Genomic DNA, 12976 nt, shown 5'->3' with positions numbered 1-12976 from the left:
AATAATTTAATAAATCAGGAATGGTCTGATATGAATTTTTGTTTTATATTCCATGTTTGGATTTTTGTAGTCATTCCAATTTAAAAATCTGTAGCAAGGCCTTCAAATTTATCTCAGATTGAAGTGAAAATGACACACACACGCACACATATGTATGTATGTGTATGTGTATATATATATATATATATATATATATATATATATATATATATATATATATATATATATATATATATATATATATATATATATATATATATATATATATATATATATATATATAAAATTTATGTATTTTTTTTATTTTTTTCAATATATATTACGTATCAATAAAAAAAAAAAAAAAAAACTCATTTTATTCCAGCCAGATTGGTATAAAATTGCCTCTCAGTGTTACCATACAACAGAAGACATGTTTGTCAAGATGCTTAAAGAATTCTTTCCTTGTGGCTTCCTCTTCGTCTTACCCCAATCTCCTGCTCTCTTATTGAGTCCTGTTTCCCAGTATTTGCCATTACAGAATCGTCCATTGTTGTAGCACCTCACACGGTCGAATAGCTTTATTTGGTGTGAGTTTTCTGTTTTCTGCCCATTTTGAGTCCCTCTCTTTTTCCCATTCTACCCCCTGTCTCTCTTGCAGGTGTCTGAGTTACAGGCAGTAGAAGTAATCAGGTTCACAGCTAATCCTGCCAAGTTGATTAGGCTGCAGGTAGCTTTCACACTATAGCGGCCAAAAGGTCACACCAGGGAGGAGAGCTGATGGACTTCGAGACACACACTATCCACATTGACTTTATGACTTACAGAGCCAGACCCTAAGGAGGGATATTGAAAGGGAGTAAGGAAAATTAGGTGAGTTACTTTCTAGAGGTAAAAACAGCGTGCAAAAACTGAAACTACTACAGTGGAAGTTTGCTGGTAGTAGTATGTTTGGTTAATGGGCAGTAGGGCCAGAAAAAATGTACAATCCTAAATGCTATTCTCTGTCCAGATCTATGAATCCAAATGCTCTCAAAGCAACTGTTTCCATCCTCATTCTCTTCACATATGGCAAAAGTAATTCCCACTGATACCATAGAAAAGGCAGTTTAATTTGACCTCTACTTTGTTATAAAACTATCATGTAAAAAAAAAGAGAATGGTCTAATTACATTTTGTGTTTTAATGAACTTTTGTGAATAGATTGCTACAGATGGAGGCCCATTTGAAACCTGCTGTCTACGTGAAGTCCTGGGGTGGAGCCCAGAACGCACATCCATGTTTATGGGGTACAATAAAGGCGCGAACAGGGCTCAATGCTGCAAGTTAATTTTATGCAAAAAAAAATTTACTAGCAGGAATTATCTTGACAACTTAGCACAATTCCATATGTTTTGTTTTTGAATTTGTGTATTTATTGGCAGTAGCTTAGTTGTATCTGACCATAGAGTAAAGATTTATTTGGTAATATTACATTGTATTGCTATTTTGAATGTTGGAAATTGAAACCATTTTTTTCTCTTGAGATTTTGCCCTCTGAAACCAAAGTGTGTCAGATTGAACAGTTATTTAATGTGTTGTCATTGCAAGACATCTGGATCCGTTCATGGCCCAGGAGCAGGCAGGAGGCATTTTATAGGCCTGTGCTGGGGGAGAAACTGCCTGATGGGGAATGGGACTTTAGCATTCTGTATCTTGGATAGTCACACATGCAAAATCATTTTACTAATAAACCAAACAGTTTCTCTAAGGGAGATTTTTATTTTTTTATTTTTTAGTTGTTCTGTTGGTAGGTAGTTTAGTCTATGGTCAGTTATCTTTAAATTTAGTAGTTTGTAATTTGAGATCTGTGATGCTGTCAACTAAAAAAATGATAAATGACCAGTAATACAACCTTTTAACCAAAGTATTCAGAGGAACAAAGATTTTGTGTTAAAATGCCCATATTATGCTTACATTTCCTCATTAAAAACATACCTGGTAATGTGTTTTGTTTCTTTCACACGTGTTAAACACCTTGAGTTTTTCTCTCAAATGGAAAGTACTCTTTTCCACCTTGTGATGTCATGTGCTAATACAGGAAGTGCTCCATTGTGTTTTTACTTCCATAGAACATTACTAGAATCATTGGGATAATCTCAGCCCTGGGAATACCAATCTCTATTAAACAAAAGGTGATATGTAGCTGTTAACTTGAAAACTGCTTCATGACATCAAAGGTGGAACAGATCATTTTGAACTTTGTAGATATAGACAGACTAATAAGTATTACTCAAATATGTGTGAACGAAACACAACACAATTCCAGGTATGTTTTTGATGAGGTAACAGTATTATAATATGGCTTAAAGCTCATAAAAGTATATTTTTGTAATATATGACCTTTAAAATCTTAGGTGATGGAGATAATTGCTTATCAAAAAAATAAAGAAAAGTCTAGACAAACTTGACTCCACATTTAACAGATTTAACAAATTAATTCCTAACAACATATTTAGCATTGTGATATAATGGCAAACTGCATATGAGTGTTTCTGGGGTTGGTTTTAAAATGCATAACAAAAGCAAAATCCTTAAATGAGATGCAATGAAATGGTAAAAAACAATCAATTATTCATTTTGTTATTTTTGAAATAGCATCACATTTCAACCCGTACACTCTCCTCATGCACGCTTAATACTACACGATAGCGCATAAATATAGTTGTGGCGTACCCAGTTGAATGTTTTAATTATGCAAGAATGTAGACATGTTGACACACACAGACACACCGTGGTACATGGGGGAAACGTATATGCACTGATTTGCATGGAAATGACTAAACATGTCAGGCCCAAAGATGTCATTTCTAATCTGTCATATTAAGGAGGGAGGCAGAATAGCTGATGCAGTCTGTTAAAATCAAAAGCGCTGTGCTGCCTGCTCTGTGTGTGCATTGTAAAGTAAGACGTAATATGTAGAGGGTGGGTGCCTACCGATGTCTTGAACACCACTTCACACCAGATGCTTAGCAGACACTCACACACTGTTATAAGCACGTCCATGTTCATTAATGTTGATGCTGCTGCGCCTCTCTCCACTCTATGCGCAGACAGTGGATGAGACAGGAGAGTGAAAAGTGACGGGGTGGTCCATGTGCATCTTTAATGTGGTAATTTTGTGTTGGTTTAACAGTGATATATCTTGCTTTTTCTTGTTTGTAAGAAGCGCTTGGTTGTTAAATTTCTTTAGTGATATAAAAGATTCTGATCCACTTTTATACATGCGGTTAGGCATGCTCCGATATCGTTTTTGTCAGACGATACTGATACTGATATTTGATATGCTGTTGTGGCCCAATACCTATATAAGTTCACAAATTAGTGCTGCACAATTTTGGAAAATGAAGTGTTGTGTCTAGAAACAAACAACTCAGGGAGCTTTAACATTTAAAAGAAAAGTGGAATATAAACTGAGCTAATACAAGAATCCCAATCATTTCAGATCTTGTTTGTAGAGATCTAACCTACAGGTATAACAAATTGTTTTCTATTAAAAAAGAAGATATTTAGTTCTTTGCGGAGGACATTATATTATGTGAATAATTGGACCCTTTGCGATTTGCTGATTATATCAACTTGACTACAATTAATTGTGCAGCCCTATCACAAATCAAGTATTTTCCCAATAATAAAGCAACAATATTACAGAACTTAACCCTGATATTAGCAAATTTTAAATGCTTAACTTGCCTTCTGTGTATTGAGTAGGGCTGGGTATCATTAAGGAGTTGCCAATACGATACATACCTCGATACACAGGCTACGATACATATCTCGATACAGTGCACTTTCGATTCGATATGATATATTTCAAATCGATTCGATACGGTTCAATAAAAAATAAAGGCAAAATCGTGGCTGTGATACTAAAAGACTTTGTTAAATTACTTCTTGTGCAAAGTTCATATGAAACACAAACATTTTAATCCTCAAAACAGTAAAAATGTCAAATGTGTCGCATAAATGAGCTTCCTTTCACTCCACAAGCAACAAAACTGTAGCACTGTAACAAAATAATTTATTAAAACACACCTAAAAATACTCTTAGTGAAATAGCGATACAGTAGCCCACGATATCGATACTGTATCATCACATTAAACGATATGATATATCGATATTCCGATATTTTTGCACACCCCTAGTATTGAGTATAGCTCATCTTAATGTACTTTGTTTTACATTTCTTCTACTTTAACTATTTGCTTTTACCATTTTTATAGTATCACGTTGAAAGACCTCCAAACCCAAATAGAAGACCTTCGATCAGAAAGTCCGCCAAAGTCCAGTGAGTGCCTCAAATGGTTCCCCTTCAGAATGCATTTCAAGTCTGCTGCTACGGGATACCAGGATCAACTAGACTTCCTCAGGGCACTGGTAAGAAGTGACTTTAAATTCCTTTCGTTTCCTTTAAAAAGATAATTCAAAAATCTGATCTAATTATTAATTTGATATCTTAATTTGACTTGTGACTTATTTTATTTATTCTTTTAAAAACTTGATAAATTAAGTTTTTTTGCAGTTTAGCTGGTTGAATTTTACTTTTTATTTTTGTACCCTCATACTTTCAGCAACTCTACCTAAGGTCAGAAGAGGATGGCAAAGAGGTGGTGACACTAGAACTGCTGATGGACATTTCATCACGCTGTAGAGTGTGCTTTCCACGTACTCCTTCTCTTTTGTATTCATCAACTTTGCCTCAGCCAGATCTCATCAATACAGTTCAAGATGAATCATCCATCGAGGTAGTGTTTTAAAGTTCCACTATGTAACTTTTCAGAATTTTCTGAGAGTTGCTTGTCTCCATGAAAGTTGCTTCTTTGCATGCAATGTTTCCCAGTATGGCACCAAATGTATCTTTTTTATTGCTAAAACCAACCTTGGAAAATGTGTATTCTTGAGCAGGCTTGCCTCTGCACAGATCTGATGACCACCTCAGGCATAGAATAAAATCCTTATAAACAAGCAGGTCAGGCGGCCCTTCACCTGAAAAGTTTCATTATACACCTTTAATGTAAAGAATTTAGATTTAGATTTCTTATACCTGCATGGCTGGTATTGTGTAAAATATGGGAAAGAATGCCACTGTTAATCATGATTTTCCCTATTTTACTCTAACCTGTCATTTTCAGATCCAGACAGTTTGGGATGATGTGCGTCTCCAGCTGCGCCGCCACCTGCTGGATCGGCTGTCTCCTCACATCTTAGAGTATTCAGAAACAGGCAGCGCTTCTTCTAACCCATCCATCTCTGAACGAATCTATTGTCTGCAACATCTGTTTTTCCTTTACCCTGAGTCAGAGGTGTTGGCAAATTATCAGGTAAAGCCAACACAAAACTTAATTCAACAGCATTAAAACCACCACATCCACAATTTTGCTAAACTCTCTTATTTGTGACTAGTAGTGTTGAGTAGCCAAAATTCATCAGTAATTATTTGTTTGTTTTGACACCTGAAATGTACATTGTCACCATCTATGTAATGAAATGTGTTTGTTTTTACTCAAGTACTTAATGTCACCTTATTTGCAGACTCTGAGGACCCAGTTCACAGTCACTCTTCTTCATTCCACCCTAAGTTCCAGTGCGAGTGGTGAGAGCAGCTTTGACAGGCTGACAGTGGGCTTTCGCTCTGTGGTACCCCTCCTGTCCCAGATCCTAAATGAGGAGATCCATGTCCTCTCACACTCAGTGGACCAGCACAGCATCCTGGGTTTCCTCAGTACAACTTACCTGAACACTGTAGCCCGGGAATTGGCCTCTCTGATGGAGAGAGAATGTGAGGCGGCTCTCAGGGATAACACTGCTGTCACCAGCAAGAATAGGAAATTTTTGGCCAAGTCTCAACAATCAACAGGTAAATTGCCCCCTATTTAGTTATGTAGGCCATTTGTGTTTCCTACTGCCTATTGCCTATTTCCAACTAAATATTGTCATTAAATATTGTCAATCAGGATTAAAGGAAATGAATACTGAGTAAGGAAAGAAGTTTAAACCCTACCATTACTAAGAAACTACTATTCTGCAGAGGAGCAGCAGATACAGAATCACTCAGGAACTACCTTTATATAATAAGAACTATAGAACTAAGATAAACTCCAACATAAGATGCACACAGTCAAAAGTCAGTTAGAAGTCTTTTATGTAAGACCCTTGAACCTAAAACCACAGCTAACATCAGTAATGATAACATTCTACACTGGTAAAGTGTCTCTCTGTAAAGAACAGTGGTTTAACAAAAAGCTGGTTAGCAAGACCATGAATCTACTTGGACTTGTCTTGCTCTGACAGGAAAGACTGTGATATTACCTTATACTGTATATTAAGATGAGGGCAACAGACCACCAGACTTTATGCCACTTTAGATTTATGAATCCCCCAAATCCTTTTGTTTGTTTTGGCCTATTTAAAGCATGCTGGTGGTAAAGATTCTTACACAAAAAGTAAAGTGTATGAGCCATTGTTTACTTTTCAAAAAAAAAAAAAAAAATGGTGCACATGTCAGCTTCCCTGTGGAACGGGAAGAAGAGGGCTTTTACATCTGCCATTCTTGGATAAACACAGCAGCAGCCTCCCTCCATGTCTCGGCTCCATCTCCCTCCCTGGTTTTACTTTTCCTCTCCTTAAACGTGAGATGAGAGTAGGCAGCCAGGATAATTGGCCATGCGTCAGTTGGGCTGTTTGATCACGTAACGCGGCGGAAGCTACACACCTACGTGCCGCTCAACAAACCGTCAAATGTAGCACCGGAGGCAGAACATGGCTCCAAAGGGAGCGGGGGACCCGTGCTGTGTAATGACGCTAAAATGGAGCACTTTTGCCTGGGCTGCTTTCTGCGTGTGGATATGTGTGTGTTTGGATCAGCTCAAACGCAGCTTTGAGCTATACAATTGGGATTACATTTAAGTGTTGTTCACATTTGAAATCTCCTCCAAAAACTGCAAGACCACATATTAAACATTCAGTTGCCTGTGGCTCCTAATATCCGTATCTTCCAAATTAATCCTTAATTTTCTTTTACATGGTACTATGTACAATATTATTCTATGGTTATAATTGTCAATACAATTATAACAAAGGTAAAAAGAAAACATTTCCATACATATTCAGTGACTCCTCAGATCTTTTCTTCCCTCCTGCTGTGTTATTGTTTATTTCTACACTAGAGCCAGGCAGTAGGTATATTTTGATAGGAGCCATGCATGGGAGACTGTGTGGGCTCCCAGGGGAGCAACACTGTCTGTAGCATCAGCTACTGTCAAACTATTGAACCATTTAACAGCTTTCACAGCCAGATCTGCCTCCTCTTTTAACCCCTCTGACTTTAAGGCGGACTCCCACAATGTACTATACACACAGCCCACTTTATTCTTTCATACTCACACTACTACATTTTTACATTTTTGACGTCCACTTCTTGTTATCTTCTATCTTATTGTTTTCACACTGTAATAGGCTGAGCAGTAGTCACAGGCTTTCAGCTGTCAGACAGGTTGGCCAAGAACAACTATTCAAAACTCTCACATCTGTGTCTATATTTTGATGAAATAAAATTATTGTTGACTGTGCTTTTTTTAGTTTATTAAGCTGTACAAAACTGCTATTTTTGCTTATTTCACAACTGAGACACACTGTCACAAATATGTGCATTTTAGCATTGTTTTAATTTTGCATGTTGCCAATAAGAGGAATCTCTCAATTGGGGCATGAGACTTGCACACACAGTTTCTGTCTGTCTTTGCATGTGCACATTAATTGCAAACTTGCTTCAAAATTATGTGATCAAGAGTCAGTTAATACCACCCTTTTAAAAATGCATCATTAAGTTTCCATATGGCATCAGTTATTTGCATATGTATACATATGAGATCAAGTCTTTTTGTAAGACATCAAAAGCTCTCACATCCAACTTTTCCCCACATACACATTTTATTCTCTGTAACAATCGACCACAGGGGTGAAATCGGGGCTGGGAGATTCTGTTCAACACTTTCCAGCCTTATTCTGATAGCAATGATTTGAATTCAGCTTCTGCTAATTTCCCCATATGACGAAGGCGGCAGCTCCCTGTATAGATAAAAAGGGGATTGCAAGTACATGTATAGCAGGCACATTTACCCCGCTGCCAGCCCCTCTTCGCCCTCTCTGCCTCTTTGAACTCTTTCTTGGAGAAAGCCTAGCCTATTCATTGGGGAGTGTGTATGTGTGTGTGTGTGTGTGTGTGTGGTGGGGTGGTGTGTGCGGGGGGGGGTGCGAGATAGTAGCTGTAGTGTGGCTCTGACTGGCATTGGGGTGCTTGTGGGGATTGAGGCTACTTGGGAATGGCGTTTGTTAATATTTAATAAGAGCAGCTCCTCACTAGATCATATCTCTGCCCGAGTTTATACACACTGTCAGCTGGGGATGTGCACCCGCATGCTGCCATGTAATTATGGGCTAGGTAGGAGGGGGGTGGGTCTGTGACTTTTCCAGTTTATGGATGACGCTTTTTATGGGACTCTCCTTCTGCGTATTTGTACACGATGAGCAGGCCTTATTTAAGAAAGTTGCAGAGGAGGAGGCTGTTTATTCATTGTTTTGAGAAGAGGTTTTAACATTGTGATTGTGTATCTGTGTGTTTATTGGATCCCTCTCCAAATCCTATGAAATGAGAGAAAAGAATATGTTTCGTGGCCCTTGAGAATGTGTATTATGCGTACCATTTATTTTCCCCATTTTCTCTGAGTGGTCACAATGGCTTTTGTGTATCACTCTTGAAAAGCTCAAGGATATGAACCTTTTCCTGGCACCTTCTATTAAGAAGGCACAGGCTGAAATGACAGTCTTGAGAGCAGCCCATACAATGTGATATAAAGATGTGTGATTGGCAGAGGGCTAGCAAACAATCAGGGCAAGGACGTTAAACAAGGGTGTTTAATGAAATGTTTATGAAGACAATGCATTGCCTTATTGTTCATCTGTTTTATTAATGCGGAGTGGAGGAGCATCAGAACATACATTGTAATAATCTTTAACAAAGACAAACTGTATAGTCATGGAACAAATGAACTAAAAAGTTGCCTTCTAAAATAAGTATAGCACTTTACTATTTTACATGGGAACTGAATTGAGATATTTCTACTCTTGCCTTGTCAAGGACAGGTGGCCCCTGCTGTGGCCGGTCGGAGTGCACCCAGGGAAAGGGCCACCAGAGACCAGCTCTTGGGTGGTGTGCGGTGACTGTGTCAGTGTGTGTACGGCAGAATCACAGCAGGAAACCTCCAATAATAAGGCTGTCTGAAGAAGCAGTGGGCCGCAACTGACAGAGAGGACCCTGGTTGTCACTGGGCCTAGCAGGCGGTCTATAGTCGCTAATAGCCCTTCTACCCAGATACACACATATTCATGCACATTTGTACCCTTGGGCAATGCACATGACCCTGTTTGACATGCCAAAAAGTCATGAACACAGAAAGATTCTCTAACAGAGTAGTGCACGTAGTCCAACTATTATAGCATGCACAAAAGCTTGAACATAACAGAAACAAAGCACCCTACCCCTTAGCTTTGTTTAAAAAAAAACATCATCTCATAACAGTAGCAAACATAGTTTCTTGTTTTTCTGGTTCACTTGCTTTTTTCAAAAATGTTCTCATGTATTGTAAATAATTAATACGTACTTGAATTGCAGTACACCAGTACAGGTTTTGAGGAAGTTAAAATTACTTCCATGTAAACATGTAAGCAGACATCTTGATGATCTTTTAATTTACTTTGCAGACATACAGAAGATGTGTGGATGAGGAAAAGAGGGACAGGTCATAAGAACAGGAGAGATGCCATGCTGCTATGCTGCTATGCTGGAGAGAAATTAAATCAGTGGCTAAATTATTGCATGATTACCCATTCCCCAAAGACTTGGGCATCATTTGGTAGAAAGTATCTAATAATTGGTTTTCGGCCATGTCAGACACATACAATTCCCCTTACTAATGGCTCTGTTAGGAAGAACCAGCCTCCAGGGTCACAGAAGGACAGAAAATAGCCAAACGATAAAGCCACCCCACACTCTTTTCTTTTTGTCTGTCTGTATAAACCAGGAGGTGAAAGAGAAGAAAGACTCAGAACAGACGAGTGAAGGAAACAAGGAGGAAGTGTGTTTGTGTGCAAAGAGGAAATGAAGTGGCAATAAGAGCAGCCAAAGGGGAAATGCTCTTCACCGTGAGTTTAATACATCAGACTGGGGATTTGGCAGCCCGCCACACACCAATTGTTTACCTTTTTGCTCACTGGCTGCATCTGTTCTGTTTTGTAAACGGCACTAAACTATTCGCCCGTAAACACCGGAATCAATAACAACTGCTAAGGGAATTCCCTTATCCCACCCCTCGCTCTCTTTCCCCATGTTTTCATTCTATACCACCACCCCCTTTCTCTCTCCACCTCTCCTCCATCTCTCAGTCTCTCCCTCTCTCCTTCTGTCCCTCCTCTCTCTTTCTCCCTCTCTCTTCCCCGTTCTTGCCAGTCAGATCGCTGTGTTGTGCTTGTGTGTGCGTGGGGAAGACTTTGTCGTAGAACCAATTGTGAACCCACAGGAGAGACAGACAAGGAGAAGACTGATGGCTCGCCAAAAATACCTGCTCTGCTTCTTCTGCTTTGTGTTACATTGTTGTCATTGTTAAAAGCTACAAACTGAAACTAGCCACTGAAGACCAATGCTACAGAGATGTTTTTCCCTAAGTGGAATTTCTTGCCCTCTGTGTATCCACTGCAAATTCTCCAACATATTATTTTTCTGACACTGTTACAAATGTTTGCTGCATGGCATACATCTCTGATATGCTTGGCTGTGCTTTTATAGTCATTGAAGTAGAGAGACTAAGCATTGATTTTACTTTATTTGAAAGTAGCTCCTCTCACTGTGTTGTCATATCAAGGAGAAATTATATGAACATATTTTGCCTTGTTTCCAGACCTGGCTTTCTGCACCACTCTCTTATTGATTCTCAGTACATTGACCTTTAGTTGAACTCTGCTAGCTGCTAGTGCCCTTACTCATTTCTGCTCTAAGAGACATGCTATGCACCATGCTATATGACACACCTGGGTGCTTTTAAGCACACCCTTTCCATCAACTGACTATGAGAGCCTCCATTTGGCCTTACTGTTGTGACAAAGGTATAATGAGCTTTAGATGGCGATATACTAGACCGCTATGGCTATGGGGCTATAAGGCTATTTGGCTAGTAAGACAACTATAAATACCTATATAGCATGGATGGCAGAACGCAATGCAGACAAGAGCGTGGCTAAACATCAAGGTCATGTTCTCTTATAGTAGATGTCCTTAGGTCATGTTTACAGGACAGCAATTGAAAAGAATAGTGTGAAAGAATGTGCGGTGATGGTACATGAGCTTAGGTTATGCCTTATGGCGAGTGATTTTTTTGTATGCCCTTGTCTGGTTTATCCCAAAGAAGCTGTGTACTTTGTACCATGATGTTAAAATTTTGAATAGTTCATAAATAGTGTCACTGCATTCATGGATGTGCAAGCTTAAAAATAAAGGCTGCACTTGAGTGTCAGCTAGGTCACGCATGTAGAGAAGCAGACTCCCACTGGACCCCATTACAGAAGATCTGCTGTGCTGTAGACACATGCAGTTTAATTACACACACACATCCACACATATTCAGACTGACACCAAGTAACAATGTGATTTCACACAGACATGCGCACATAAATACATGTATACTTTTAGACTTGTAAACAAAAACAAGCTTGGGGTCAGAATATATTTGGTGGTGACCATGAAGTCTGGTTGCAGTGGCAATTATCCTGCAGACTGACATGTGCAACTTTGAGTCTTCTCCAAATCAGGGCAGTCATAATGAGTGGCATTACACAAACATAAACATGTGTGCAGGCTGCCAGACACCCACTCTCCAAAAAGGCACTGCTCATAGACATGCATGTGAACATACTAACACTCCCAAACCCACAGTGACTCACGCCTCATGCATGATTAATATAAGATCCTAGGGGACATTGTGTTGTCATATTGTCAGATTTTGTTTAACAATATGGCAAGATTACATTAGGATCCACAGGCAATAATGTAACAATTATTGAAAAAGGGCCCCCTCTCCTTTCTTTCTCAGCACTCAATCATCGCCTGGCTTTAAGAGTCAAAGCTAATACTCCGCTCATCCATTCCCAAATGCCTTTGCAATAGAGCAGCTCATTTAGGCGGACACACAAAAGTATTTGTGCATGTGTCTGGGAGTACGGCAACACATCTCCAAGCTTCCCATTCTCCGGCTTTAATGCGGAACATCCCCCGGGTGATGGCTTTGGCAGCCTCCAAAATGGGAAATCCATATTTGCCAAGGGGGTCATCTGCGGGTTAGGGGAGAAAGTTTTGTGTCGAGAGAGAGAGCAGCATGAACATGTGTGACTTCTCTGGGAGAAAAGTTTGCATATTTTCCCTTTGTCTTTGTTTATGCAGTGTATTGGGAAAACATGAACAGGTCGATATTTATAAAAGGTGTTGTGCTTGGCAAGACTCAGGGAAAGGAGCTGCTTCTGACAAGTGTATGTAGGTTGGAAGGTTGAACTGAAGAACTATTTTCCCACTGTTGTTATTCAGCACAGCTCTTATTTGTTGTTTGTCAGCCAGTATGTCAATATTAACCACTATGTTTTATTTTTCTTCCGCAGCACCTGTAGAGCTTTTCATGAAAAGCAGAACTTTCAGTCTGACCTCCCACCAGCTGGGGGCATTAACTCAACTGGCTTGCACCTTGCTTCAATTTGAGAGCACCATAAAAGAACTGACCAAAAAGATGGCCGACCTCAGTTGTACTGGGCACCCTCCCTGTGTTAAAGGTACTGCAATCACTTTTTGGTCTTTTTAAAGATAGTGACATAATTTGTTTGAAGATGCATAAACATTTTTATTTATTGATTTTATTTTGA

The 12976-nt window shown here is 39.1% G+C and overlaps 1 protein-coding gene across 1 annotated transcript in view; it reads left to right on the top strand.

Annotated features, from left to right (window-relative positions):
• The window catches only part of kiaa0825 (KIAA0825 ortholog), an 88039-nt gene that overhangs the window by 4316 nt on the left and 70747 nt on the right, over window positions 1–12976 (top strand). The window contains exons 3-7 of the mRNA XM_020917583.2: window positions 4243–4396; window positions 4591–4764; window positions 5152–5340; window positions 5552–5876; window positions 12719–12886. Of these exons, the coding sequence (XP_020773242.1) occupies window positions 4243–4396; window positions 4591–4764; window positions 5152–5340; window positions 5552–5876; window positions 12719–12886 (1010 nt within the window). The remainder of the gene's footprint in view (window positions 1–4242; window positions 4397–4590; window positions 4765–5151; window positions 5341–5551; window positions 5877–12718; window positions 12887–12976) is intronic.

The sequence above is a fragment of the Boleophthalmus pectinirostris genome, unplaced genomic scaffold (genome assembly GCF_026225935.1).
Source record: "Boleophthalmus pectinirostris isolate CB_2022bp ecotype Guang Dong unplaced genomic scaffold, ASM2622593v1 HiC_scaffold_4, whole genome shotgun sequence".
Classification (NCBI taxonomy): Eukaryota; Metazoa; Chordata; class Actinopteri; order Gobiiformes; family Gobiidae; genus Boleophthalmus; species Boleophthalmus pectinirostris.
Note: the sequence above shows the minus strand (reverse complement) of the source record. Positions and strands in the feature narration are given on the sequence as shown.